General features: G+C 39.9%; 1 protein-coding gene across 1 annotated transcript in view; it reads left to right on the top strand.

The window, feature by feature from the left end:
* Window positions 1–555: 555 nt before the first annotated feature.
* The window catches only part of HSD17B7 (hydroxysteroid 17-beta dehydrogenase 7), a 33,184-nt gene continuing 6,699 nt past the window's right edge, over window positions 556–27,040 (top strand). Inside the window, exons 1-8 of the mRNA XM_082658929.1 lie at window positions 556–675; window positions 2,929–3,132; window positions 6,271–6,363; window positions 7,448–7,562; window positions 12,987–13,181; window positions 16,743–16,847; window positions 17,765–17,821; window positions 21,282–21,380. Coding sequence (XP_082515055.1) covers window positions 641–675; window positions 2,929–3,132; window positions 6,271–6,363; window positions 7,448–7,562; window positions 12,987–13,181; window positions 16,743–16,847; window positions 17,765–17,821; window positions 21,282–21,380 — 903 coding nt within the window. The 5' untranslated portion in view covers window positions 556–640. The remainder of the gene's footprint in view (window positions 676–2,928; window positions 3,133–6,270; window positions 6,364–7,447; window positions 7,563–12,986; window positions 13,182–16,742; window positions 16,848–17,764; window positions 17,822–21,281; window positions 21,381–27,040) is intronic.

The raw sequence follows: 27,040 nt of genomic DNA, 5'->3' as shown, positions 1-27,040 counted from the left end.
GTTCATTTTCGCGAAGATGAGTTTTTTAGAGGAGGAGGAGTTCTGGGGCAGCTGGGCTGTTAAGTGGCACAGTGCCTGGATGGAAAACTAAGTAGATGATAGTCCCCAAACTTCAGTTCCTAGATTCAAACCTTTCCTCTAAAATAAGGAGCTCTGGTGCAAATATCCTGAGGTCTTCCTGCAGTGAAGCGCCAATCGGAGGCGCCAGGGTATCGACCCTGTGTATACCACGAAGCCCGTACCCTATCGCTCTGCTGGGAGCACAGCCCAAGCAAGACAAACGCCTTACATCACCGGCGCGCGCAGGGTCTGGGGCGGGACACCTGCTCCGCCGAGGGGCGGGGCGAGCAGGGTCAGGGGCGGGGAGAGCCCGGATTGGCTTGGGCCTTGGGCGACATGCGGCTCCGCCCCTCGGCCTATCTCACTCCATCCCCGCCCCCGCGCCGCGAGCGGAAGGCGGGCTGCGATGGAGGAGGGGCCCAGCGCGAAGTAGATGACGCAAAGGGAGGCGGGGCCCCGCCGGGCCCTGATTGAAGGGCTGGGGGCGCGGCCGGGGCGGGGATACGGGTCAAAGTATAATACTTGTGAGAAGCTTTGCGCGGTACCTGCTTCAGGGTGCGTGGTGATAGGGTGCGCGACCATGCGGAAAGTGGTTTTGATCACCGGGGCGAGCAGGTGAGGGCTCCATCGCGATACTGGCGGCGGCGGCGGGGTGGAGTGGGGGGGCGGTCCGAGGGAGCAGGAAGTACCGGGCCAGGAGGACCTGCCGCAGACCGACCCTGGGTGCTCCCGTCGCTGACCCTGCCTCGGTGGGGACTATGGCCGAGACCCTGGCCCGCTCTTCCCTGGGTCCCCCACTGCGCGAGGTACCGGACTTGTCGGCCCAGTGAGGGGCTCAGTAACTGGTGCTTTGAATTAAACATGACAGCGGAAAGAAAACTAGAGCGCCACTAAGAGATGAGTCTCTCAATGACGATACTGTCTGTATCCAGGGAAAGGGCGCTTCCCACGCAGACCTCGCCTCCTTCCCGTCTTTGACTTTCTCATCACTGGTAATTTAATCGTGACCAGGTTGCCATATTTTGTACTCCAGCTGTTTTTTTTTGTGCTAGGCTTCTGGCCCTAGGTAAATTTCAGCGTCCATGAGCGTTAGAACACTGGGGGGAAAAATCTCATTCCATGTAACACCGTGCTAGACACCTAGTATATATACTCTTCAGAAACTCAGAGAAAAGCAACTTTTTCCTGTTAAGGCATGAAAGGAGTGCAAATAACCATACTGCCAATGAGTAATTACTCCAGGGTTGGGCATTTGGATTCAGCCTCTTCTAGTGCCTGTTTTACTTCTCATTTGCTATTAAGTGAACAGTGTGTGGAGGATGAAAGTAACCAAACCATTTTTCTAATTGTTGCATTTAGAGTTTTGGGGGGATTAAGACTGAGGATATGTTAAATGTCATTTAAAATTAGTTCACTTTCAGTTATCTGGCCATGTCCATGTTGACTAAGAGGTGTCTGTAATGGGCAGAATTTTAGCGTGCCCTCACCTGAGTAACTTTAACAACTGGTTCGGTGCTTCCTATGTGGAAGTTGCTTAAATAAGTCAGACTTGATTTTGTGTGTTTGTTTCTTTTACAAATATTGTGATACGTGCAGTTGTATATTTGTAGTAAAGGCCTATTCTCAAGTGGGGATGAATAAACATAGCTATATTTGATGCTCAGGTTACTGATGGTACTAGGCTTTTTGCCTGGAATCAGCTTAAGTCTTGGAAGAAAACCCATTTACCCAGGTTTTCATTGTTATCAGCCAACCTGGTCTGAATGCTGTCCCCATTATGTGGTTTCACAATGCTCTTTCTGAAGGAGGTCATTTATCTTTGACACTTGTACTCATCCCTGCTTCTCTCTCCTGGTACCCATCTTATATGTCCCATTCCTATCTTCTACTTAATCATGTTGAGTTCTTTCTCTTCCTGTTGGTTATTCAATCGTAGCAGTTGAGAGGGACTTGTATCTCCTGCCATGTTACTTATACCTTTTCCTTGAAAGATTCATCCATTCCTTATCAGGAATTTCTGGTGCTCCTGCTACTGGCCATGATACCAACAGATAGTAGAGCCCTTGCCCTCGAGGAACTTAGCGGAGTAAAACATGCACACTGGAAAACACTAATAAGATGTTCTTTTCCACATTTGCTGGTGATGTACTGAATCACTTTCATGAGTGTCATAATCAGTGTAAAGTGAAAACTACTGGCAGGATAAACTCTGTCTTAAAAGAAATGCTAAAGGAGAACTCTGATTTGCAGTCGAGTTATTTGGGTCATTGAGCTTTTGCAGAATGAAAGAGACACAAACGGGACAGCGTCCTGAGCCAGTGACTATTAGAGTTGGAGGGTTCCCCCTTCTTTACATAATTTTTTTTTCTTTTACATTTTTTTATTGCAACATTATTATTTTTTTTATTGCTTTACAATGGTGTGTTAGTTTCTGCTTTACAACAAAATGAATCAGTTATACATATACATATGTTCCCATATCTCTTCCCTCTTGCATCTCCCTCCCTCCCACCCTCCCTATCCCACCCCTCTAGGTGGTCACAAAGCACCGAGCTGATCTCCCTGTGCTATGCGGCTGCTTCCCACTAGCTATCTACCATACGTTTGGTAGTGTATATATGTCCCAAAATGTTCATTGCAGCTCTATTTACAATAGCCCGGAGATGGAAACAACCTAAGTGTCCATCATCGGATGAATGGATAAAGAAGATGTGGCACATATATACATAATTTTTGAATTCTTTCTGTCTACCTGGGCTCCTGGTTGGGGCTCAAGCTGACAAAATCAGTCTTCTGAGCCAGGGAGAAATGCTTCTATTTGGCACCATCTCATTGAATGCATATTCTGTATCTGAACTGTCCTTTCAGTGGCGTTGGCCTAGCCCTCTGCAGGCGGTTGCTGGAGGAAGACCATGAGCTTCACCTGTGCTTGGCGTGCAGGAACATGAGCAAAGCGGAAGCCGTCCGCACTGCTCTGCTGGCCTCCCACCCCACCGCCGAGGTCTCCACTGTGCAGGTGGATGTCAGCAGCCTGCCGTCAGTGTTCCAGGCCTCCAAGGAGCTCAAGCAAAGGTATGCCTCTTGTGGATGGCTTTTCTCTCATGTGATTGTGCAACACAACAGCTAATAGAATAAGAAAGGATAGGAAAACCTAAAAAAGAAATAGGTGCAGTATAAAAAGAAGTTACGCTGAGGAAATCTGTATAGAGTGACCCGTTATTGCCTTGCCTCAGTACCAAAATTTCATTCTCAGTCAAAATCATGACCATTCCATGAAGATTAATTTCTCAGTGTGTTTTGACATGTGGTCAGTTGTGAAGCTTTATGTTAGTGTAAGTCCTTTGATGTTTGAATGCATTTTTTGCATCTTTCCTTCACATAAGAACTTCATTAAGTGGTAGGGCAGGTACTGACAAGTGAAGAAACTTCCCCAGGCCACTAAAAATTTCTTCATACCTGGACAGTAATTAGCATGTAATAAACATTTGATAAATATTTAGTATATGAAGGGATAGAGTCCTTGGATGTATAAGTTCCCAGAAAGTGTGTACAATAAATTGCATATGGGTGCACAATGCATTTTTCTGGAGAGAGAGGGCATGCTTTTTATTAAATTCTAAGAGGAATTTATGATCAAAAAGTCAAGAACCCTGCACTAGTCCATGCTGAGTCCTAGCAATATCTGGAATAATTAAATTTAATCAGTCATTTAATTTAAACAATAAATTATTAATTATATTTTTGTAATTGAGGCCCTTACAAAGCAAGAGCTGCTTTATTTCCTTGGACAATAAAATGAACTTCAGTATACATAAGGAAGACCTTCTTGGTTAAAGCGTTGGCTGAAGAATAATAGTTTGCTTTTGTTTTGTTTTTGTTTTGCGGTACGGGGGCCTCTCACTATTGTGGCCTCTCCTGTTGTGGAGCACAGGCTCCGGACGCGCAGGCTCAGAGGCCATGGCTCACGGGCCCAGCCTCTCCGTGGCATGTGGGATCTTCCCGGGACACGAACCCCTGTCCCCTACATCGGCAGGTGGACTCTCAACCACTGCGCCACCAGGGAAGCCCAATAGTTTGCATTTTGTATATGTTTATTGATAGCAATTTGCATTACCCTGTTCCACATGTACAAGTTACAAAGTGAAACTGGTTTTCTTCGGCACAGTTTTCCCTGCAGCCTTAGCCCTTTGTAAATGAGGGTTTGCTCTCCTCTACTGCTGAGCTCCTAGAATTTTCTGTCACACTGTCTTTCTAAAAACTGAGCTTTTCTAGGTTTCACATCTACTTTTCCATAACTTGTCTCCAAGTCTGTGAAACTATACAGTCAGTGTTCTTGCTGATTTAAAAACCCTCAAGTCGGGAGAGCATTTATGAGTTTCAAGTCGTGTTTGCAGGCTTTCTGTCCCCAAACCTTCTCAGCCAGTTGGCTCTCTCATCCTGTTTTGTATAGATTTAGTTATTTCCTTGTTTAGCAGAATAGAACCTTCATCCTCAGTTAGTCGTAGCCCATTTCAGTACAGTTTTGAGATTTCATGTTGCGACATTCATAGTACTGACTATTCTCAACTGCCTTCAAAGGCTCAGGATAGGTTATCACAGTTTTAGTAATTTAGTATTTAGTAAGATATTTAGTAATTCGACCCAAACGTAAGGGGGGAGGCTGTGGGGAAGAAGGTAGCACTAGGATGATGAGTTGTCCCAGCTGCCTGTCAGCATATAAGTGCAGCGTTGATGTATTTATTTAATCCTCAAAACAACTCTCTTTGAGGTGGGTGGTATTATCCGAATTTAGGAAATGATGGTTGTAGTGATACTGACAAATTTGGGAATATGTGACAGTGTCCAGATAGATCTCTTGCTTATACGAAGGATGTCTTGCACTTCATGGCCCAAATGGATATCTTCGACTGTGGACCTAAATTTAGAGGCTAAGAGAGCTTGAGAAGGGCCCTTTCCAGTTGGCTGAAGCAGCACCGTTCCTGATGCTGGTCTTTCCACCTGTGATACTCTGTTCTATTAGATTTGTGCCGCTGAAAACTGATAAGGAATAGTGGTTCTGTTTTATCCAGAATAGAGCACTTGTGTCAATCATTTAAGCTTTCAAGGGTACTATGCCGTTTAACTGCAGCCAGACCTGAATTTGGAAATTTGCCATTTCCACTCTTTGCTACACATTCCCTCTCCATTCCCAGCGAGATTTGTGAGTATACTTAGATGAAAGTTTGCAAGTTAGATAATGGAACAACTAGCAATAGCTGGACCCATACTGTCTTTGTGGCTCTTACATGGATAACCTGATGGTATCAGTATGAGCAATTTAAACAGTTTATAATTAGAGCCATGCGGCTGTTGATTACTTATAGGATGATCAGGAAATGTTGTGTGTGGTGTGTATTGGTAACCATGTATGATCCTGAGGTACCAGCTTTAGTAGCTGTGGCCCGTGTTGTCCTGGATTATACGGAGGACAGGGAGACAGTGTGGTGCACAGAATTCTAGGCGACATTTTGAATATTCATAGTGTCTGTAAGTGTAATGAGCACGGGCTCTACTTACCTTGAATCTAGTTCAAAAAGAATACACTTAGATCAAGGTTTATGTTGGTGAAAAAGGCTTCGCAAGTCAGCATTTCACACGTGTCCTGGAGGGAGCCTATCGGAAGCACCTTACCCCCATTCAGCTTCTGTAATCTCACTGTATTCTTGTGAGCTTTCATCATTTTATGACACAGAGCACCTGGCCATGAACAAGGAGAGGTTTCCACATGGATCTAATGCTCTAGTGGATATCTTGGCGTTCAGATTCCAGCACTGATGGATCAGATTATATAGATTTCACTTGTCAATGAGGGAAGATGTGAATTAAAAAAAAATGCAAAAAACTTTCTAAGACCAGAAGGAGAGTGGGTTTAATAGAAAGTTGCTTCAGTGCCTTGTTGGGAGGACTAAGCTGGAAGGGGCATTGATCAGAGAAGATTGGACTTCAAAGCCCGTTATAGCTCTCCAAATTCTGTTTGAAGCCACCATCAAAAAAAGGAATACTCAAATATTTACCATGGCTAAAGAAAAACTGTTGAGAATGTAATACTGATGCTTTAGCTTGCTATGGCCATCTTTTTGGTTCAGAAAGTACTTTCTGTCCTTCATAGGCCTTCTTGATTCTAGTTGCTCAAAGAGATAACTAACGATCTTTTCTTGGTTTTACTTGCAGGTTTCAGAGATTTGACTATGTATATCTAAATGCTGGGATCATGCCTAATCCACAGCTAAATATCAAAGCACTTTTCTGTGGCCTCTTTTCAAGGTAATTTCCGTCTTCTAGGTGAACTGATTAGAAGGAAGGTGTTTATTACTTTGCCTAGTTTTGCTCTCAGTAGGATAACTTGAGATGAGGGGGTGTTGAGAAGGATGAAGACAGAAAGGGCGTGTTGCAGCCATGTCATGAAAGAAGGTTTCATCTTTGTGAGGAATGTTGCAAGTCATGATTCTTATTGTGTTCTTGGTCCCCAGGACATTCTGAGTGGTTGGACGTTTTGGCAGGTCAATTTTGGTCTGCCTGACTGTGTCTGTTAGCAAGAACATTTCAGAACTAGGCAGAATTGTCAGTGAGACTCTAATACCCAGGAAGGCAACTTGAGAAGCATTTCTCAGCTGTATGCCAGGTGCCCTGACCAGCAGGCTGGGGAAATGTACAGACCTAAATACCTTCCTGGGAGATTCTCTATGTGCATTATTAGAGTGGCTTCCAAAAATGTTTAACCACAACCTACAGTAAGAAATAAATCTTATTTTGTGACCCAGGGTACTTATTCATAAACAGATACTACTCTCACTGCATGCTATTTCCTATACTGCTACTTTTGTTTTACTTCTCTGCCTTTAAACAGAGCCCTACACACAAAATTCCACGCTGGTCTTGACCTACGACATAGATCTCACAGCAAATCAATTAGTATATTCGATGCTTCAAGAATTCCTGATAATAAAACAGCCTGTTTAACTTTGTTCAGCAGTTAAAAGTCAGTGTTCAGGAGATGACTTTTTCTTCTTGGCATAGCTATTATTTCCCCAGGGCAGCTGACTTGTAACCTGGTTTGGAAAGAGGTGACGAGAGTTTTTGCAGCAGGTTTTTGAGAGACTCAGGTTCCTATTGGTAGTATGAGCTATAACTATGTAAGTCCTTCTGTGAATTGGGGCAAGAAAGCATTTTTGCATTTGATTTAGTACTCATGATAACCCACTCTGAGAAATAGGTATTTTTGTTCCTGTTATTACAGAATCAAGGAAAATGTAGTTTTAGGGTGGGGGAAGGCAGGAGGGGGTGTCTGTTTAGTATCTTCAGTTAAAAAAGCTTTAAAAAGTCATGCAATTGTCTTCTACTGTTTCAGAAAAGCGATTCATATATTCTCTACAGCTGAAGGAGTGCTGACCCAGAGTGAAAAGATTACTGCCGATGGCCTCCAGGAGGTGTTTGCAACCAATGTCTTTGGCCACTTTATCCTGGTAAAAAGGCTTTGGGCTTAATAAGCCAACACTTAGTACTGTGATCCTAAACGCTTGCACAGATAGATCACAGTGCTGTTTTGTTAAGCTCATTAGTTTATGGCTAGCATTAAATCTTTGCGTGTTTAAATAGGGTGATCACTCTACTCTTTTAAGACATTGCTTAAAGCAGCCTACTGGTATATTTTTTCTTTTGACATCAGTTTTAGAGATCGGAGAGAAAGTAAGGTATAAACACACAAGCACCTTCAGAAACAATGTACAGAACCGAGTAAGTGCACGAGTACTGTTCTAAATGGTCTTTGAAACTGGGCTTTGCATCAGATAGGATGGGGTGACAGGGAAGCCATTATTAAACATTACTTCATGGTTAATCTTTTACTATCTTGATTTGTGATTTTTTTTTAAGCATCCAGTCTGGTGTGCCACAATTTCAGGCAACTATAATGTTAAGCAAGGGATGTGCAACTTGTCTAGGTTGTTCTGTGCTTTTCCCTCAGGTTTAGTCTCATAGGACAGCTTTAATATCTAGATTAAGTAATGGCCAGATATGTTGCCAGTTGCTTTCAATTCCTTGGTGCGAGAAGAACTCCTTCTAATGCTGGGTTTGCTTGCATAGAACTTGTATCTCTGACACTTTTATATTCATGATCACTTTTTTCACCTTAAACCTAATTTCCCTCAAAATTGGACCTCCTTGAGGACTAGCCTGGATATACATAATTTAAGATATACATAAACATTGGAATATTGTGAAACCACTAAAAGAAATCAGATAAATATTTTGCACTTACATGGGATAGCCTGTAGTATTTCATTATTGAGAAGAAATAGCAGGTTGTAATTTGTATAGTGTGATCTCATTTGTATAAACAAACAAAAATATATATCTTTACACATTGTATATACATGTATATACTATTTCTAGAATGATACAGATGAAATTGGGAACAGTGGATACCTTTGAACTGGGGTGCCAGAGCATCAGGGATGAGTGGGAGATTCATGTTTCATTCTAGATCCTTTAGAATGAAACATGAATCTTAAAAAAAATATGTGGTATTACCTTTTCAATGACAAAAGTTAAAATATAGTTCAGGATGGGATTGAATTCTTATATGGTCATGTTTTATAACTCTACAGGGATTCATTATCTAATATTTCCTTTATCTTTTCATAAGATAAAAGATAAAGGAAATATTTTGCTCTCTTTTCAAATTCAAATGCTCTCTTTTCAAATTATTAAATGAATTGGCAGTGGTAGAGGGTAAGTTAATTGTTGCTGTTAATAGTCTGTTAATTTTTTGATGAATCTATTGTTTAAAAAATTAAGTTGTTAAGGATATCTAGTATTGGGGTAATCCAGGTTGGGGGAATGGCAGAGGAGAGTTGTGGCCAAAGGCACAGTTATTACAGGTGTCCTTGTGACATGACTTATCTTTGTGTATTCTTATATAGGTAGGCTATCAGCAGGGGTTTTGGGATTGATTTATCAAATAAAATGATAGGAAGGTTGATGATGCCTTCCACTCTCTCCAAATTAGTTTTAGGAATCTTACAACTTTTTATGGATCACAAACTTGGATTCTATGTTGAGATGTAAAAGCATTATATAAATGGATCCATCCCCAGTTTGATTATAAATGACCAAACTTTTAGGGCTGTTAAAAGAGTAGAGAGAATTTCTGTAAAGTTCCAGGCACAGTGCAATATTACAGTTGTGGAACCAGGTAACTGATTTAATCTCATGTTCATGAGTTCTCTTGATTGTGTTTGATATAAATCTTCATTGCACATCTGGAAGCTTTCCTAGATTTTTCTTTAATAAAACTTTAGTTTTAGGATAATCTTAGATTTATAGAATTATTGCAAAGAGAGTTCCTGCATACACTATGCCCAGTTTCCTCTATTATTGACATCTTACATTAGTATGGTAGATTTGTCACAATTAGTGAACCAATATTGATACATTACTATTAATGAAAGTCCATACCTTATTCAGAACTCTTTAATTTTGTGTGATGTCCCTTTTCAGTTCTAGCACCCCTTCTAGGATACCACATTACATTTAATAGTCAAATCTCCTTAGGCTCTTCTTGGTTGTGATAGTTTCTCACACTTTCCTTGTTTTTGAAGACCTTGACAGTTTTGGGATTACTGCTCAGGTATTTGTACATGGTCCCTTGATTGGGATTTGTCTGTTTTCCTCATGGTTAGATTTGAGAAAATGTGTTTTTAGGAAGAAGACCACAGAGACGGAGTGCCATTCTCATCACATCCAATCAATATGTTTTATCAGTATTGATGTTCTTTTTTTTTTAAACATCTTTATTGGAGTATAATTGCTTTACAATGGTGTGTTAGTTTCTACTTTGTAACAAAGTGAATCAGTTATACATATGTTCCCATATCTCCTCCCTCTTGCGTCTCCCTCCCTCCCACCCTCCCTATATCACACCCCTCTGGGTGGTCACAAAGCACGGAGCTGATCTCCCTGTGCTATGCGGCTGCTTCCCACTAGCTATCTCTTTTACATTTGGTAGTGTATATATGTCAGTGCCACTTTCTCACTTCATCCCAGCTTACCCTTCCCCCTCCCCATATCCTCAAGTCCATTCTCTATGTCTTCGTCTTTATTCCTGTCCTGCCCTTAGGTTCATCAGAACCTTTTTTTTTTTTTTAGATTCCATATATATGTGTTAGCATATGGTATTTGTTTTTCTCTTTCTGACTTACTTCACTCTGTATGACAGACTCTAGGTATATTGATGTTCTTTTTGATCCCCTGACTTGAATCAGTGTTTGTCAGGTTTTTCCACTATTAAGTTACTTGTTTCTTTCTCCCTTTACATACTGTACTCTTTGGAAGAGTTACTATGTGTAGCCCACACTTAAGGGGTTGTGCTTGACCTCCTTAAGAGTAGAGTAGCTACTGCAAGTAGCTCTCTGCAAGGGAGATTTGTCTATTCTCCTCCACTTAAATCTTTATCCAATCACTTATTTATTGGCCTATTATTCCTCAGTAAAACTGAAAAAAATCATGTTATATCCATGCAGATTCATGGATATATATTTTTCTCCTTTGTATTATAAATACTACTTTATTTTCTTGCTCAAATTATTTTAGTTTGGGCCATTGGGAGCTCTTTCAGTTGGAACCTCTATATCTTTTTTAAAAATTTATTTATTTATTAAAAATTTTATTGAAGTACAATTGATTTAGAATGTTGTGTTAGTTTCAGGTGTACAGCAAAGTGATTCAGTTATACGTACATGTATGTGTGTGTATATATATATATATACACACACACACACATATCTTTTTTTTTCAGATTCTTTTCCCATATAGATTATTACAAAATATTGAGTATAGTTCCCTGTGCTATACTTGTTGGTTATCTATTTTTTATATGGTAGTGTGTATATGTTATTCCCAAATTTCTAATCTATCCCTCCCCCCTGACCTTTCCTCTTTGATAACCATAAGTTTGTTTTCTGTGTCTGTTTCATAAATAAGTTCATTTGTATCATTTTTTTAGATTTCACATATAAGTGATGTCATATGATATTTGTCTTTCTCTGACTTACTTTACTTAGTATGATAGGTCCATCCATGTTGCTGCAAATGGTATTATTCCATTCTTTTTTATGGCTGAGTAGTATTCCATTGTGGCATATCTATCTATCTATCTATCTATCTATCTATCTATCTATCTCACATCGTCTTTATCCATTTATCAGTCGATGGACATGTAGATTGCTTCCATGTCTTGGGTATTATAAATAGTACTTCAATGAACATTGGGGTGCATGTATCTTTTTGCAGTATGGTTTTCTCCAGATGCCCAAGAGTGGGATTGCAGGATCATATGGTAACTCTATTTTTAGTAGAGCTCCTCCATACTGTTCTCCATAGTGGCTGTACCAGTTTACATTCCCATCAGCAGTGTAGGAGGGTTCCCTTTTCTCCACACCCTCCCCAGCATTTATTATTTGTAGTCTGGTATGAGGTGACACCTCATCGTAGTTTTGATTTGCATTTCTCTAATAAGTAGCGATGTTGAGCATCTTTTCATGTGCCTCTTGGCCATCTGTATGTCTTCTTTGGAGAAATGTCTATTTAGATCTCCTGCCCATTTTTTGACTGGGTTGTTTGTTTTTTCTGATATTGAGCTGTATGAGCTGTTTGTATATTTTGGAAATTAATCCCTTTTTGGTTGCATCATTTGCAAATATTTTCTCCCATTCTGTAGGTTGTATTTTTGTTTTGTTTATGGTTTCCTTTGCTGTGCAAAAGCTTTTAAGTTTAATTAGGTCCCATTTGTTTATTTTTGTTTTCATTTTCATTACTCTAGGAGGTGGATCCAAAAAGATATTGCTGGGCTTCTCTGGTGGCGCGGTGGTTGAGAGTCCGCCTGCCGATGCAGGGGACACGGGTTCGTGCCCCGGTCCGGGAAGATCCCACATGCCGCGGAGCGGCTGGGCCCGTGAGCCATGGCCGCTGAGCCTGTGCGTCCGGAGCCTGTGCTCCGCAACGGGAGAGGCCACAACAGTGAAAGGCCCGCGTACCGCAAAACAAAAAACAAAACAAAACCAAACAAAAAGATATTGCTGCAATTTCTGTCAAAGAATGTTCTGCCTATGTTTTCCTCTAGGAGTTTTATACTATCTGGTCTTACATTTAGGTCTTTAATCCACTTTGAGTTTATTTTTGTGTATGGTGTTAGAGAATGTTCTAATTTCATTCTTTTACATGTAGCTGTCCAGTTTTCCCCTCACCACTTATTGAAGAGACTGTCTTTTCTCCATTGTATATTCTTGCCTCCTTTGTCTTAGGTTAATTGACCATAGCTGCGTGGGTTTATTTCTAGGCTTTCTGTCCTGTGGAACCTCTATATCTTCGACGTGCCCTCATCATTATGGCTTTCTGGTTTTGTTTTGAGCACATCCTTTCTGGCATCACATGATGTTTAAGACTCATCTTACGTATTTCCTATCCCAGTCTTAGAATCAGCCATTTTCCTAAGGAGATCTGTTTCCTTTTATTGGAGAATGGTACTAGAAACCAAGGTCTGGGTGCTTATTGCTGTTGAGATAGCATTTGCTTCTAGGCTCTCTCAGCTAACGGAGCAAGGATGTATCTACGTGCATACTAACCCATTTATGTATAAATATCTGTAAATATTTTGTATGTAACCATCTGAATCTTTATTAAGCTAATCATGAGTTCACACTGATGTCTCTGACTCTAATCCCTTACCACATAGATCAGTCTAGTCTCTTCTCTTGTGTACCTGTGTCCCACTCTACCAATGACATACCTGTTCAATTCTAGTGTACATTTATATTGGTTTCAAAATTGTTATCTTGTACTCCTCCAGTATATTTTGATACATTTTTTTGTTTCTTTTATTCCTCATTCAGATTCGGGAACTGGAATCTCTCCTGTGTCATAGTGACAGTCCATCTCAGCTCATTTGGACATCATCTCGTAATGCAGTGAAATCTAATTTCAACCTTGAGGACATCCAGCACAGCAAAGGCCAGGAGCCCTACAGCTCTTCCAAATATGCTATTGACCTTCTGAGTGTGGCTTTGAACAGGAACTTCAACCAGCGGGTGAGGCCTGTCTCAGTGATATGGAAATGGCAGGGCAGTGATTTCTGAACTACCACTGATTTCCTAGTAAGATGGCTGGCTTTCTAGTAACTGTGGTAGTTTAGAAGATGAAATATTGTTTCTTGAGCAGGATTGCTATGAGGACAAGATAAGACATGATGAAGACTGATAGTTGGTGTATAGGAAAGTTTTAGGGCCGAGATGATTAGCTTCTGACCTTTTAGATATATGGGGGTTCACTCACCATTCCATAGCTCTTCAAGAGCTATATTTTATATAACAGAATGATACTACTAACAATGTCAGTAGTTACTGTTAAGCATTTGCTATGTTTTAGGTGCCATCCTTTTTATCTATGTATGCCATTTAATACCTTTCCCATCATAGTAAGGTAGGTCTGAGTATTCCCATTTTCATATGAGGACACGAAAGATTGGAGCCCTTAAGTCATTTACCCAAAAGTCACGCAGCTAGTAAAGGGTAGAGCTCAGAGTTGAGCCCACGGCTAACTTCATAGCTTGGATTTTTCCCACTAAGCCATGCGGCCACCCAGTGTTTATTATATCTGATGTTACAGGACAGTTGGTACTTAGAAAGCCTTCTGGAGAGTGGTGACCTTTGGTGAGGCTGCAGAGCTCTGTCTCTGTGAGGACCCGGGTTTTGAGAGCAGCTGTTGTCAGTCATGCTGGCTCCTTGTGTCCTCTGTGGTCTGGAACTTAGTGCTTCTTTGTGTGTCTCTCTTGCCCAGGTCTAAAATCTTAACTGGAAATCTCTGGTCTTTCCCATGGGCATTTTCCTTTGTTTGCTTTGACTGTGTTTTTTGAGTGTGGGACTGGGGAGAAATTTAATTCCACTAATATTTACAAAAGACTGACCATTTTTAGGGTACTGGCTCAGGCTCAGAATCGAGGAGGAAGGAAAAATAAAAAGACAGTGCAGAAACTATCTGCCCTTAAGGGACATTCTTTGATCACACTTTAGGTACAGCAATCTAAGCCTTACGTAATGGTCTAGACCTGGTTGATTCTGCAGTGGAGACCTTCATCAGGTGGAATTCTCACTTCTGAGAACTGGCTCTTAGAATCAAGCCTCTTAGTGAAGAGGGTGGTATAAAAGTAGAAGCTATGAGCATATTCTCTAGAAATGCATTTGAATCCTTGCTTTGTCACCAGCTTTGTAAACTTGGACAAATTATTTAATCTCCTTGTACTTCAGTTTCCTTATCTGAGAAACAGGGATAATAATAGTGCCTGCCTCATAGATTTGTTGGGAGGCTTGAATGATGGGATTGGTACGAAGCAGTCACAGCCATGCTTTGTGCTCAGAATGTGTGTGTGTGTGCTTGTGTGCGTGTGTGCATGTGTCTGCACACATGTGGGCGTGAATGCGTGGGGGGTGGGAGGGTGTGTGCTTGTGTGCATGCATACACGTGTGAGTGTGCCTATCCACATGCATGTGTGGTTTTTTTGGGTGTGTGCATATGTATATGAATGTGATTGTATATGTGGTATGTGTGCTTGGGTATGGGTGTCTGTGGTCATGTGGTCTGCACCTGTGTGTGCGTGTGCTTATGTGTGTTTGTGTGTTGACTGTTCTTCTTGTTATTATTTGAGCTCAGTGTGTTGGTCCAGTTGTTAGCCTCCTCCTGAGATTTCTTGAGATGTTTAAAAACTTGTCACAACTGCTTGTCCTCTGGAAACTCCCTTTTAGGGGTAAGGTCAGAGTGGATTAGCTTCTCTTTTCATAATAAGCTCTGGGATTTTGCTTGTCTCAATTGTCAAATAAGTTTTGGGATTTCATCTTTTACAGAAAAGGGAGATTTAGCTGATGCTGCCGCCTCCTAAAATCTGTGTGATTATTTTGCAGCCTGTGATTTTTCTCCTTGGCTTTTATGAATAGAGAAGTAGCTAATAAAGAACTACCTCCCTTTGAAGCCTTGTATGACTGGAAATGTTGTTAGGTCTGTACAAGCTACCTGAAAGACTAACCATCCATGAATGGCCCCTCACACAGGCCTTGTGGAAGTACTCAGGGTCGTCACACTCATTCCCTAGGATTAAACATGTGGGGTGACTGTAGTCTTGGATAAGACGGCCTCCTTGCTTGTTTCTTTTGTTGCTTAATGTCAGAAAGTTGTATGTGTTGGAAGCCCTGGATTTTAGTTCACAGATGTCTTCATTTAGGGCTGAAAAGGCCCTAACTGTTCCTGGCTAGTTCCCAGAATAAGAAATTTTCCTTAGCTATCTTTGGGGCAAAATATTCTTGGGAAGAATTTTTGGTCTCTAAGACTCCTGACTTTTTTCAGAGGACTGTTGGTAAATCAGGGGGACTCTCGGGGGCTGGATTATCCGTGTCAGGCACCTCCAGGCCCTTGCAGCACTGAATAAAGAAGAAGACCTTCCAGCTTTTGATGCTCAGGGTACTTTCTGTCCATTGAACTGACTCTGCTACACTGGCATTTTCTATTTTTGTTTAAAAGAAAAATAATAAGATTAAAAGTAATAAAAATATAAATTAAAATGGTCAACATCAAAATAAGGTAAAATGCAGTGAAAATTAAACCAAATAAACTAGTAAAACAAATCCCAGTGCTCCAAGGATTACTAAAGACCACCCAGGGCCTCTTCTATTACTAATACGTGCCGTATGTTAACTGGGGCTCTCTTTATAGAACAGATCTTTCTAAAATGATGAGTCCTGGGCTAAGAACCTGATTTAGAGATCTTCAGTTGGAGGAGGTCTTTGTGGAACCACACACAGCCCTCATTCCTCTCTGATGCCAGGAGCTCCCAACTCAAGCTGGAGATATGGACCTTATATACCTGCAGGGAAACAGACACAGTTGAGGTTTAGTTGTCTATATTTACTAGATCAGAAACTTCTTGCAGGCAAAGACTTTACTGTGTATGTCTTTTTTTATCTTAACTGCTTATTATTTTTTTAACATCTTTATTGGAGTATAATTGCTTTACAGTGGTGTGTTAGTTTCTGCTTTATAACAAAGTGAATCAGTTATACATATACACATGTTCCCATATCTCTTCCCTCTTGCGTCTCCCTCCCTCCCACCCTCCCTATCCCACCCCTCCAGGCGGTCACAAAGCACCGAGCTGATGTCCCTGTGCTATGTGGCTGCTTCCCACTAGCTATCTACCTTACGTTTGGTAGTGTATCTATGTCCATGCCACTCTCTCGCTTTGTCACAGCTTATTTTGATTGGTCAGCTGATCTTCAATTAAGCTAATAACATGGAAAACTCAGGTAACCAGGTCCTACTTTTCTCGTCCAGGTTCAAGCTTGGTTATTCTTTGTTCTCTAAGTTTCTTGAGAATAGAGACTTTATCTTACTATTTTTTGCATCCTGAGTGCCTCTCAGAGTGAGTTCTCAGTACATGATTCTTAAACTGAAATGGTCTACCCAGCTTCAAGGACAACTTAGAGCATAAATCCTTGATGCCCTGGCTTGCTGGCTCATTTGTGTATCTCCTTTATTAACTAGCACATAGGTGACTCAAAGTATGTTGAATTAAAATTAATTGCTACCCCTCTCTGTGTTCCCAGGGTCTGTATTCCAGTGTAGCGTGCCCAGGTACGGTGTTGACCAATTTGACATATGGAATTATGCCTCCCTTTGTGTGGACGTTGATCATGCCAATCATATGGCTGGTAAGTGATGAATACTTCTTGTCTTAGTTTACTTAAGCTGTTCGAGTTGGAACCAAAAAGTTGTGTTTAAGGGTTGGGAAATAAGAAATTGAGTCTAAAGGTGGCAGAATTCCATTTCATTCAAGGGTTTTGACGTTACTTAGTATGTAATCTCTGCTTCATACTACCTGATATTCCGACTGTACCACCATCTGAGTGTCCACTTTTCTTTAAGGGAATGTTTCTTTGGTCATGCACCATAGATCCCAAGAGTTCTATGATTATATAATTTTGAGAAACCTGTGTTCACATGTTATTGAGACGTATATTATGTCTCAGTAATATGTTATATACGTCTCAGAGACATATTAATATGTCTTTTGTTACCCAAACGTTATTGACTAGAGACGTTTCAATATTCATAACAAATTACCGGCTACAGGCATTAGTTTCTGCAAAAATCCCCTGGTCAATAACGAGTTAAACGATATCAAATTGGATTTCTCTGAGCTTTTAATGTAGTCAGATGCATTAAAAGTTCCCCAAAAGTGTACGATTGTGCATTGTATGATCATAGAATCATGTTTTTGCTTGTTTGTTTTGTATTTTGAGTATCTTGCAGGACCAGTGTCCTCCAGCACACATTAGAAAATGTTGCTTTTAGGAAATGTCCCTCCTTGTAGAGCTCAGGAAAAAAATATCCCTCCATTATAGCAGGCAGAGAAAAAAGATGAGAAGGAAATATGCCTTCATGTTAAAAGTGGTTGATTGGAGTAATGGAGATTAAGTGATATTTCTTATTTAGATTTCTTTATTTTTTGAAACTTAAAAAATGCTCTATAATAAGAAATGCAGGTTGTCTTTTATTAATATTTAAATGAATAATGCTTTTGTGACTCTAAACCACCACGAAATGACTATGGTTTTCTTTTTCTTAGTTCCGCTTTTTCGCAAATGCTTTCACGTTGACACCATACAATGGAACAGAAGCACTGGTATGTTACTAGAGTTTTAATATATTGTATTCACTTCACAGATGTAGACTGTAAGTTCACTGGTTTAGAAACAATCTTAACAGAAAAGATAAGAGAACAAGCTCTGAATAATCAAGGTCCTGTTTAGGACTCAGTTCGGAGCATTAGGAGTGAACTTTGAAAGTTTAGTATGTTTCATGGCACTGGATACCATGGTTGTGGGGACAGCACTTCTGTAGAAGCAAAATACATGAGCAGCCGGAGGAGAGCACAGCGTGGAATACTGCAGCGGCAGGCAAAGCAAGACGGTGGCTGGGCAGTCAGTGTGAGATTTCCTGTGGAGAAGGTGTGTTTCATGGGTCAAGAGTAGAGGCAACGAAGTCCAGCTCCATTTCCTTATGGGAAGGTTCTCTTTTCTCTGTTAATATTCGAGAATCGAGTTGTTACTTTATTAGAAAACAAGTTCGTTTCCTTAAATCGCACATGTGTGGATTGCATGTGTTTCCTCATTAATGGCAGACATTAGTAATGGATCATAATACTCTGTTCTGCTTACATAAATGATGTCTCTGAGTGTTTTTCAACTCAAGGCCCAACGACATCCACTACTAATGGATCAGAATCATCATACAAGATGAAATTTATTTGTCCTCTGTGCTTTACACCATCTGGTTGAAATTCTATTGTACTAAAGTCAGTTCTGTGTGTGTGTCTCCCTCACTCCATTTAGCTCCCTCAGGACTTTTGCTAGGCATCTTGAAAACCCAAGAGCCTAGCACTGTAGTGCTCATACTTAACAGATTCTTAAATCGTAGCTGAATTGAAATTAAGGCAAACGTTAAGGGAATTGACTTGGCACTCTTCTTTTGGTAAACATTGCAGAAACAAATGCATTGATTGTAGAGACACACAGTAGAAGCAAGTACTTTTAAACTAATTTTAATTATTTCTTAATATATATGTCAAACTATTTAAGATAATGAATAGTCCTTTAGGGCACTCATTCTGCACATTTATGTCACTGAAAATCAAGTCTAGAGGTCAAGTATATATTGAGTGTCGGTGGTGTGGAAATAGAAGTCAAAATCTAGTTAGAAGTCAAAATACTTAGAAGTTACTAAGGAGCTTAGAGTCATGTTTAGAAAAAAAGAATGAATAGAGAAAATAGACAAGAAAGTAAGACATTCTGTCATCTGGTGGCAGGTACTGTAGGAATAATAAGAAAGGAGGATCACAGTGGGGCTGGACTGGTTGGAGGAGGCTTTGCTTGCTGAGTCGGGCTTAATCCGGGCTCTGAAGGATAGGTTGGATTTGGATGAGATGAGCAGCATGACCCCAGTGTCACAGTTTTAAAAGTTTGTTGTGACCCTGCTGTAATTTCCTTCAGTGTGGATGGGTGGGAGGTAATTACCACTTAGTGATGGTTATATATGCTGGTGGATACAAATGAGGGTTTGAGCACACCACGTGTGTAGCAAGAATCTCTTCAATCTTTGGATAAGTTTTATCTCCTTAGATGGTTTGAACCTGAGTGGCCTAAAGCACGGTGGTTAAGAATGTGCTATATATAATTCTATTACTATAGAATTACAGTAATTCTGTTCGAATTCCATTTCTCCAGTTTCTGGCTGTGAACCCTTGGGCACATGTTTTTCACTCATCTAAGCCTTTTGCTATTAACTATAAAATAGGAATTATAGGAGTAAATGAGAGAAGGCTTATTGTAAAGGATTCTGTGTATTTCAGCATTTGAGATTTTAAAGAAGACCATCTTAATGAAACAAGTATAGTTCTGGCATGTGAACTGACAGATCAATGGAACAGAATAGAAAGTTGAGAATAGGCCCATAGCATACAGGGATTTGGTATATGATAATGATGGCCTTCCAAAACAATGGGGAAAAGATGGTTTATTCAGAAAATAATAGAATAGGATCTTTTCTTCTTACCTTACTGTCAAATAAAATTCTAGGTAAGTTAAAAGATCCATAAAAATTAAAATATATAGTTACTAGAAAAAAATACGGGGGGGTGGGGCACTAAGATCCTACAGGCTGCTTGGTGCTGCCAAAAAAAAAACAAAAACGGGGAAGTTATAAAATAATTTAAGAGTGTGGAGGCCCAGTAACCATAAAAGAAAAGACTGAAAATTTTGATTTAATAAAAGTAAAAAAATTTTACATGACTAAAATTCTCACTACACATACACTCGAAAGAGTAACCACAAAGTGGAAGAACACCTGCTACTCATACCATAGATAAAGGGTTACATTTTCTTACTATCTAAGGAGCTTCAACAAATCAAGAAAAACAACCTATTGGAACAATAGGCAAAGGACATGAACAGAGAGTTTTGAAACTGTTTTAATCATGTGAAAAGATGCCTAATCTTACTCCTACTAAGAGAAATGCGAATTAAAACTATAATGAAAAACTGTTTTTCTTACTCCTACTAAGAGAAATGCGAATTAAAACTATAATGAAAAACTGTTTTTCAACTCTGATTAGCAAAGATTAGAAAGTTTGATAATGTACTATATTGGCAGTGGTCTAGGGAAATAAGCAGTCTTCTACATTGCTGGGGGAGAGTAGACTCATATAGCCTCTATGAAGGACTCTTTGACAAGATCATTCAAAATAATAAACACACATACCCTTAACCCAGCATTTCTATCTTTGATATTTATCTTATAGATGTACTCAAACTTATATGGAATGATGTATTCATCATTCATCACAGTGAGGTTTGTAATAGCAAAAACTGGAAAGAACCTCTAGGTCTAGCAGTTGAAAACTGATTATATAAAGTGTGGCACATCCATGAAATGGAATACTGTGCTACTTTAAAAGAGAATAAAATTTTCATATACTGATTTGAAAGTATCTCCAAGGCCTGTTCAAGTGAAAAATGCAAAGTGTGGAGTAGTGTGTATATTTTGCTTCCATTTGCATAAGAGAAATGGATATATATGTTTTTAAGCAAATAGACTTCCTTAGAAGAATATACAAAACAGTAGCATGAGTGTTTGCTTCCAGAGACGAGAACTGGGTGGCTAGAAAATTGGGGAGGAAGACTTTTTACCACGTACATCTTTTGAAAGATGTACGTGTGTGTGCTTATCTATTAATAAAATATCACATCAGTGACCCATACTTTACTGTGGCGTGAGCTGAGTATCCACTCTGAATAAGCTCCAGACCACATGCCATGAACTTTAATCTGGGGATTAAGAGAAGAGACAGCTAAAATATGGTTTTTTGCTTTAAATAAAAATTTCACAGGATGCTATTAAGCAGGCTGCCCTACTGTCTTCCTTCGAATTATAGTAGTGGTTCATGAAGGCATCACAGTGAGCTGATGCTGTTCAGGAGGACTTTTAGAATTTGTCTGGGGCTCTGTAAAGTGCTGATTGTACATCCCCTCCAGCCTCACTCACCTTGGGCAGAAGAGAAGAATCACTGACACCCTCTTCTTTTCCAGGTCTGGCTTTTCCACCAAAAGCCCGAGTCTCTCGATCCTCTGGTGAAATATCTGAGTGCCACCACTGGCTTTGGAAGCAATTACGTAACATCCAAAAAGGTAAATGTTTCCTTTGTTTCACTGAAGAGGTTGCTGCTGGTTCCTGACCAGCCCTACCAGCTGCCCAGCTTCTCTCTCCTGGAGCTCCCGTCTCCGCTCGCTGGCATCACGTGGGCCTGTTTTCATTTCTTTCTGCTGTCTCCTGCCTCTCAGCCATGGCACACCTTCTCTCCACCTAAACTGCTCTTACCCTTCTTTCTACTGATTCATTTCTACTGTTTATCTTTAAGATAACAGCTTTCACGTGACCTTTTACATCAGGTCAGATGCTTTCATGCTAGGCTTTTTTGACCTCTTATGCCAGTTCTGTGTAGTATTCATTCAGTAGCGGGCCACCTTGTCCAAGGATAAGCTCCATGAGGAGGGGGCGATTGCACCCCCTTTCCTAGCATGTTCCCTTGCACATGGCAGGTGCTCAAGAAATGTGTCACAAGTTGGATGAAATATAAAGCATCTTTCTGAGTGAAGTTAGCTTCCCTTTGAGTGTTCAGTTCCACTTATGACAACTGTTAGCTTTAATAGACTGGTGTTTTGAGGAGGAACGGGATGGAGTTTGGAAAAAAAATGAATGCTGTGTTTTGTAGACTCTGTGTAACCTAAAATGAAATTAAACATAGTTACAGGAGACTTCCCTGGTGGCCCAGTGGTTAAGACTCAGCACTCCCAATGCAGGGGGGCCGGGGTTCGATCCCTGGTCAGGGAACTAGGTCTCGCATGCCACAACTAAAAATGATCCCGTACGCTGCACCTAAAGATCCCACACGCGGCAACGAAGATCCTGTCTGCTGCAACCAAGATACGGCACAGCCAGATAAATAAATAATAAAAATAAACCTAGTTACATATTAGAAAAATGAAAAAAGTTTAATTTTGACCCTGTAAGGATTAATTTTGTTGTTGTTGTTTTTTTTTCTTTTTGGCTGCATTGGGTCTTCGTTGCTGCACGTGGGCTTTCTCTAGTTGCGGCGAGCGGGGTCTACTCTTCCTTGCAGTGCACAGGCTTCTCATTGCAGTGGCTTCTCTTGTTGCAGAGCACGGGCTCCAGGTGCGCGGGCCTCAGTAGCTGTGGCTCACAGGCTCTAGAGCACAGGCTCAGTAGTTGTGGCGCACGGGCTTAGTTGCTTTGAGACATGTGGGATCTTCCTGGACCAGGGCTCGAATCCGTGTCCCTCGCATTGGTAGGTGGATTGGTAAGCGGATTCTTAACCACTGCGCCACCAGTGAAGTCCTAATTTTGTTGTATTTTCGTCATGAGTAAGGTTTACTTTAGCTTCCCATTTTTCACTGCCTATCTTATTGTGAGGAGGAATCAGCATAAAATAAACTTAGATTGAAGCAAATAAGTTAGCTAAGTCAGAGTCAAAATTGTCAGTGATCTTGTCTATGTCAGTAGCTTGAGGTCTAAGGGGAACCAGGCTCTCTGCTTCCCGTGGTATATGTTTACTGAAAATGAACCTATGAACCTCCAGTGTTTCCCAAAATACCTTTTGTGGGATAGTTCCTTGAGATTTGCAGAAAGCAGTTTGTCAGCCAAGTAAATTTGAGAAATGCTTCATATTATATGTCCCTCTTTCAGAGACATGCACAATGCACATTAGCCCAGTAAAGGCTTTGAGAAGTTGATACAGTTAAGAAGTATGTGTGACATGTTTCATCCTGCTGCTTGCAAGCTATTCTTGACTATACAACTTTTTCTTTTCTCTTTAAATTTTACATAATGCTTAACATCATCCCAAAGAACACACTTAGGGAACTCTATTGTAAACTAATGAGCTTACTTTTAGGCCCTCAGAATTTGTTTGGACTTACTCTCTATTGATCTTGAAGGAATAATTGGTTTACCAAGGGGAGAAAATGTTTAATTCTATAAACCAAAGTATTTTATTAGCATTTCATAGAAATGCAGAATTGCAGAATGCAATTGCAGAAATTGCAGAATGTTTTTTTTTTTAACATCTTTATTGGGGTATAATTGCTTTACAATGGTGTGTTAGTTTCTGCTTTATAACAAAGTGAATCACTTATACATATACAAATGTTCCCATATCTCTTTCCTCTTGCGTCTCCCTCCCTCCCACCTTCCCTATCCCACCCCTCCAGGCGGTCACAAGGCACCGAGCTGATCTCCCTGTGCCATACGGCTGCTTCCTACTAGCTACCTACCTTACGTTTGTTAGTGTATATATGTCCATGCCTCTCTCACGCCCTGTCACAGCTCACCCTTCCCCCTCCCCATATCCTCAAGTCCGTTCTCCAGTAGGTCTGTGTCTTTATTCCTGTCTTACCCCTAGGTTCTTCATGACATTTTTTTTTCTAAAATTCCATATATATGTGTTAGCATATGGTATTTGTCTTTCTCTTTCTGACTTACTTCACTCTGTATGACAGACTCTAGGTCTATCCACCTCATTACAAATAGCTCAATTTCATTTCTTTTTATGGCTGAGTAATATTCCATTGTATATATGTGCCACATCTTCTTTATCCATTCATCTGATGATGAGCACTTAGGATGTTTCCATCTCTGGGCTATTGTAAATAGAGCTGCAATGAACATTCTGGTACATGACTCTTTTTGAATTTTGGTTTTCTCAGGTATATGCCCAGTAGTGGGATTGCTGGGTCATATGGTAGTTCTATTTGTAGTTTTTTAAGGAACCTCCATACTGTTCTCCATAGTGGCTCTATCAATTTACATTCCCACCAGCAGTGCAAGAGGGTTCCCTTTTCTCCACACCCTCTCCAGCATTTTTTGTTTCTAGATTTTTTGATGATGGCCATTCTGACTGGTGTGAGATGATATCTCATTGTAGTTTTGATTTGCATTTCTCTAATGATTAATGATGTTGAGCATTCTTTCATGTGTTTGTTGGCAGTCTGTATATCTTCTTTGGAGAAATGTCTATTTAGGTCTTCTGCCCATTTTTGGACGGGGTTGTTTTTTTGTTATTGAACTGCATGAGCTGCTTGTAAATTTTGGAAATTAATCCTTTGTCAGTTGCTTCATTTGAAAATATTTTCTCCCATTCTGAGGGTTGTCTTTTGGTCTTGTTTATGGTTTCCTTTGCTGTGCAAAAGCTTTGAAGTTCCATTAGGTCCCATTTTTTTATTTTTATTTCCATTTCTCTAGGAGGTGGGTCAAAAAGGATCTTCCTGTGAGTTATGTCGTAGAGTGTTCTGCCTATGTTTTCCTCTAAGAGTTTGATACTTTCTGGCCTTACATTTAGGTCTTTAATCCATTTTGAGCTTATTTTTGGTTATGGTGTTAGGGAGTGATCTAATCTCATACTTTTACATGTACCTGTCCAGATTTCCCAGCACCACTTATTGAAGAGGCTGTCCTTTCTCCACTGTACATTCCTGCCACCTTTATCAAAGATAAGGTGTCCATATGTGCGTGGGTTTATATCTAGGCTTTCTATACTGTTCCATTGATCTTTCTGTTTTTGTGCCAGTACCATACTGTCTTGATTACTGTAGCTTTGTAGTATAGTCTGAAGTCAGGGAGCCTGATTCCTCCAGCTCCGTTTTTTGTTCTCAAGATTGCTTTGGCTATTCGGGGTCTTTTGTGTTTCCATACAAATTGTGAAATTTTTTGTTCTAGTTCTGTGAAAAATGCCAGTGGTAGTTTGATAGGGATTGCATTGAATCTATAGATTGCTTTGGGTAGTAGAGTCATTTTCACAATGTTGATTCTTCCAATCCAAGAACATGGTATATCTCTCCATCTCTTTGTATCATCTTAAATTTCTTTCATCAGTGTCTTATAATTTTCTGCATACAGGTCTTTTGTCTCCTTAGCTAGGTTTGTTCCTAGATATTTTATTCTTTTTGTTGCAGTGGTAAATGGGAGTGTTTTCTTGATTTCACTTTCAGATTTTTCATCATTAGTATATAGGAATGCCAGAGATTTCTGTGCATTAATTTTGTATCCTGCAACTTTACCAAATTCATTGATTAGCCTCAATAGTTTTCTGGTAGCATCTTTAGGATTCTCTATGTATAGTATCATGTCATCTGCAAACAGGGACAGCTTTACTTCTTCCTTTCCGATTTGGATTCCTTTTATTTCCTTTACTTCTCTGATTGCTGTGGCTAAAACTTCCAAAACTATGTTGAATAAGAGTGGTGAGAGTGGGCAACCTTGTCTTGTTCCTGATCTTAGTGGAAATGCTTTCAGTTTTTCACCATTGAGGACGATGTTTGCTGTGGGCTTGTCATATATGGCCTTTATTATGTTGAGGAAAGTTCCCTCTGTGCCTACTTTCTGCAGGGCTTTTATCATAAATGGGTGTTGAATTTTGTCAAAAGCTTTCTCTGCATCTATTGAGGTGATCATATGGTTTTTCTCCTTCAATTTGTTAATATGGTTTATCACATTGATAGATTTGCATATATTGAAGAATCCTTGCATTCCTGGAATAAACCCCACTTGATCATGGTGTATGACCCTTTTAATGTGCTGTTGGATTCTGTTTGCTAGTATTTTGTTGAGGATTTTTGCATCTATGTTCATCAGTGATATTGGCCTGTAGTTTTCTTTCTTTGTGACATCCTTTTCTGGTTTTGGCATCAAGGTGTTGGTGGCCTCCTAGAAGGAATTTGGGAGTGTTCCTCCCTCTGCTGTATTTTGGAAGAGTTTGAGAAGGATGGGTGTTAGCTCTTCTCTAAATGTTTGATAGAATTCCCCTGTGAAGCCACCTGGTCCTGGGGTTTTGTTTGTTGGAAGATTTTTAATCACAGTTTCAATTTCATTTCTTGTGATTGGTCTGTTCATATTTTCTATTTCTTCCTGCTTCAGTCTTGGCAGGTTGTGCATTTCTAAGAATTTGTCCATTTCTTCCAGATTGTCCATTTTATTAGCATAGAGTTGCTTGTAGTAATCTCTCATGATCTTTTTTATTTTATTTCTGCAGTGTCAGTTGTTACTTCTCCTTTTTCATTTCTAATTCTATTGATTTGAGTCTTCTCCCTTTTTTTCTTGATGAGTCTGGCTAATGGTTTATCTATTTTGTTTATCTTCTCAAAAAACCATCTTTTAGTTTTATTGATCTTTGCTATTGTTTCATTTCTTTTTCATTTATTTCTGATCTGATTTTCTGATCTGATTTTTATGATTTCTTTCCTTCTGCTAACTTTGGGGGTTTTTTGTTCTTCTTTCTCTAATTGCTTGAGGTGCAAGGTTAGGGTGTTTATTCGAGATGTTTCCTGCTTCTTAAGATGGGCTTGTATTGCTATAAACTTCCCCCTTAGAACTGCTTTTGCTGCATCCCATAGATTTTGGGTCATTGTGTCTCTATTGTCATTTGTTTCTTGGTATTTTTTAATTTCTTCTTTGATTTCTTCAGTGATCACTTCGTTATTAAGTAGTGTATTGTTTAGCTTCCATGTGTTTGTATTTTATACAGATCTTTTCCTGTAATTGATATCTAGTCTCATTGCAGTCAGAAAAGATACTTGATACAATTTCAGTTTTCTTAAATTTACCAAGGCTTGATTTGTGACCCAAGATATGATCTATCCTGGAGAATGTTCCATGAGCACTTGAGAAAAATGTGTATTCTGTTGTTTTTGGATGGAGTGTCCTATAAATATCAATTAAGTCCATCTTGTTTAATGTATCATTTAAAGCTTGTGTTTCCTTATTTATTTTCATTTTG

Source organism: Grampus griseus (assembly GCF_964374135.1).
Source record: "Grampus griseus genome assembly, chromosome: 1".
In the NCBI taxonomy this organism is placed as follows: Eukaryota; Metazoa; Chordata; class Mammalia; order Artiodactyla; family Delphinidae; genus Grampus; species Grampus griseus.
Note: the sequence above shows the minus strand (reverse complement) of the source record. Positions and strands in the feature narration are given on the sequence as shown.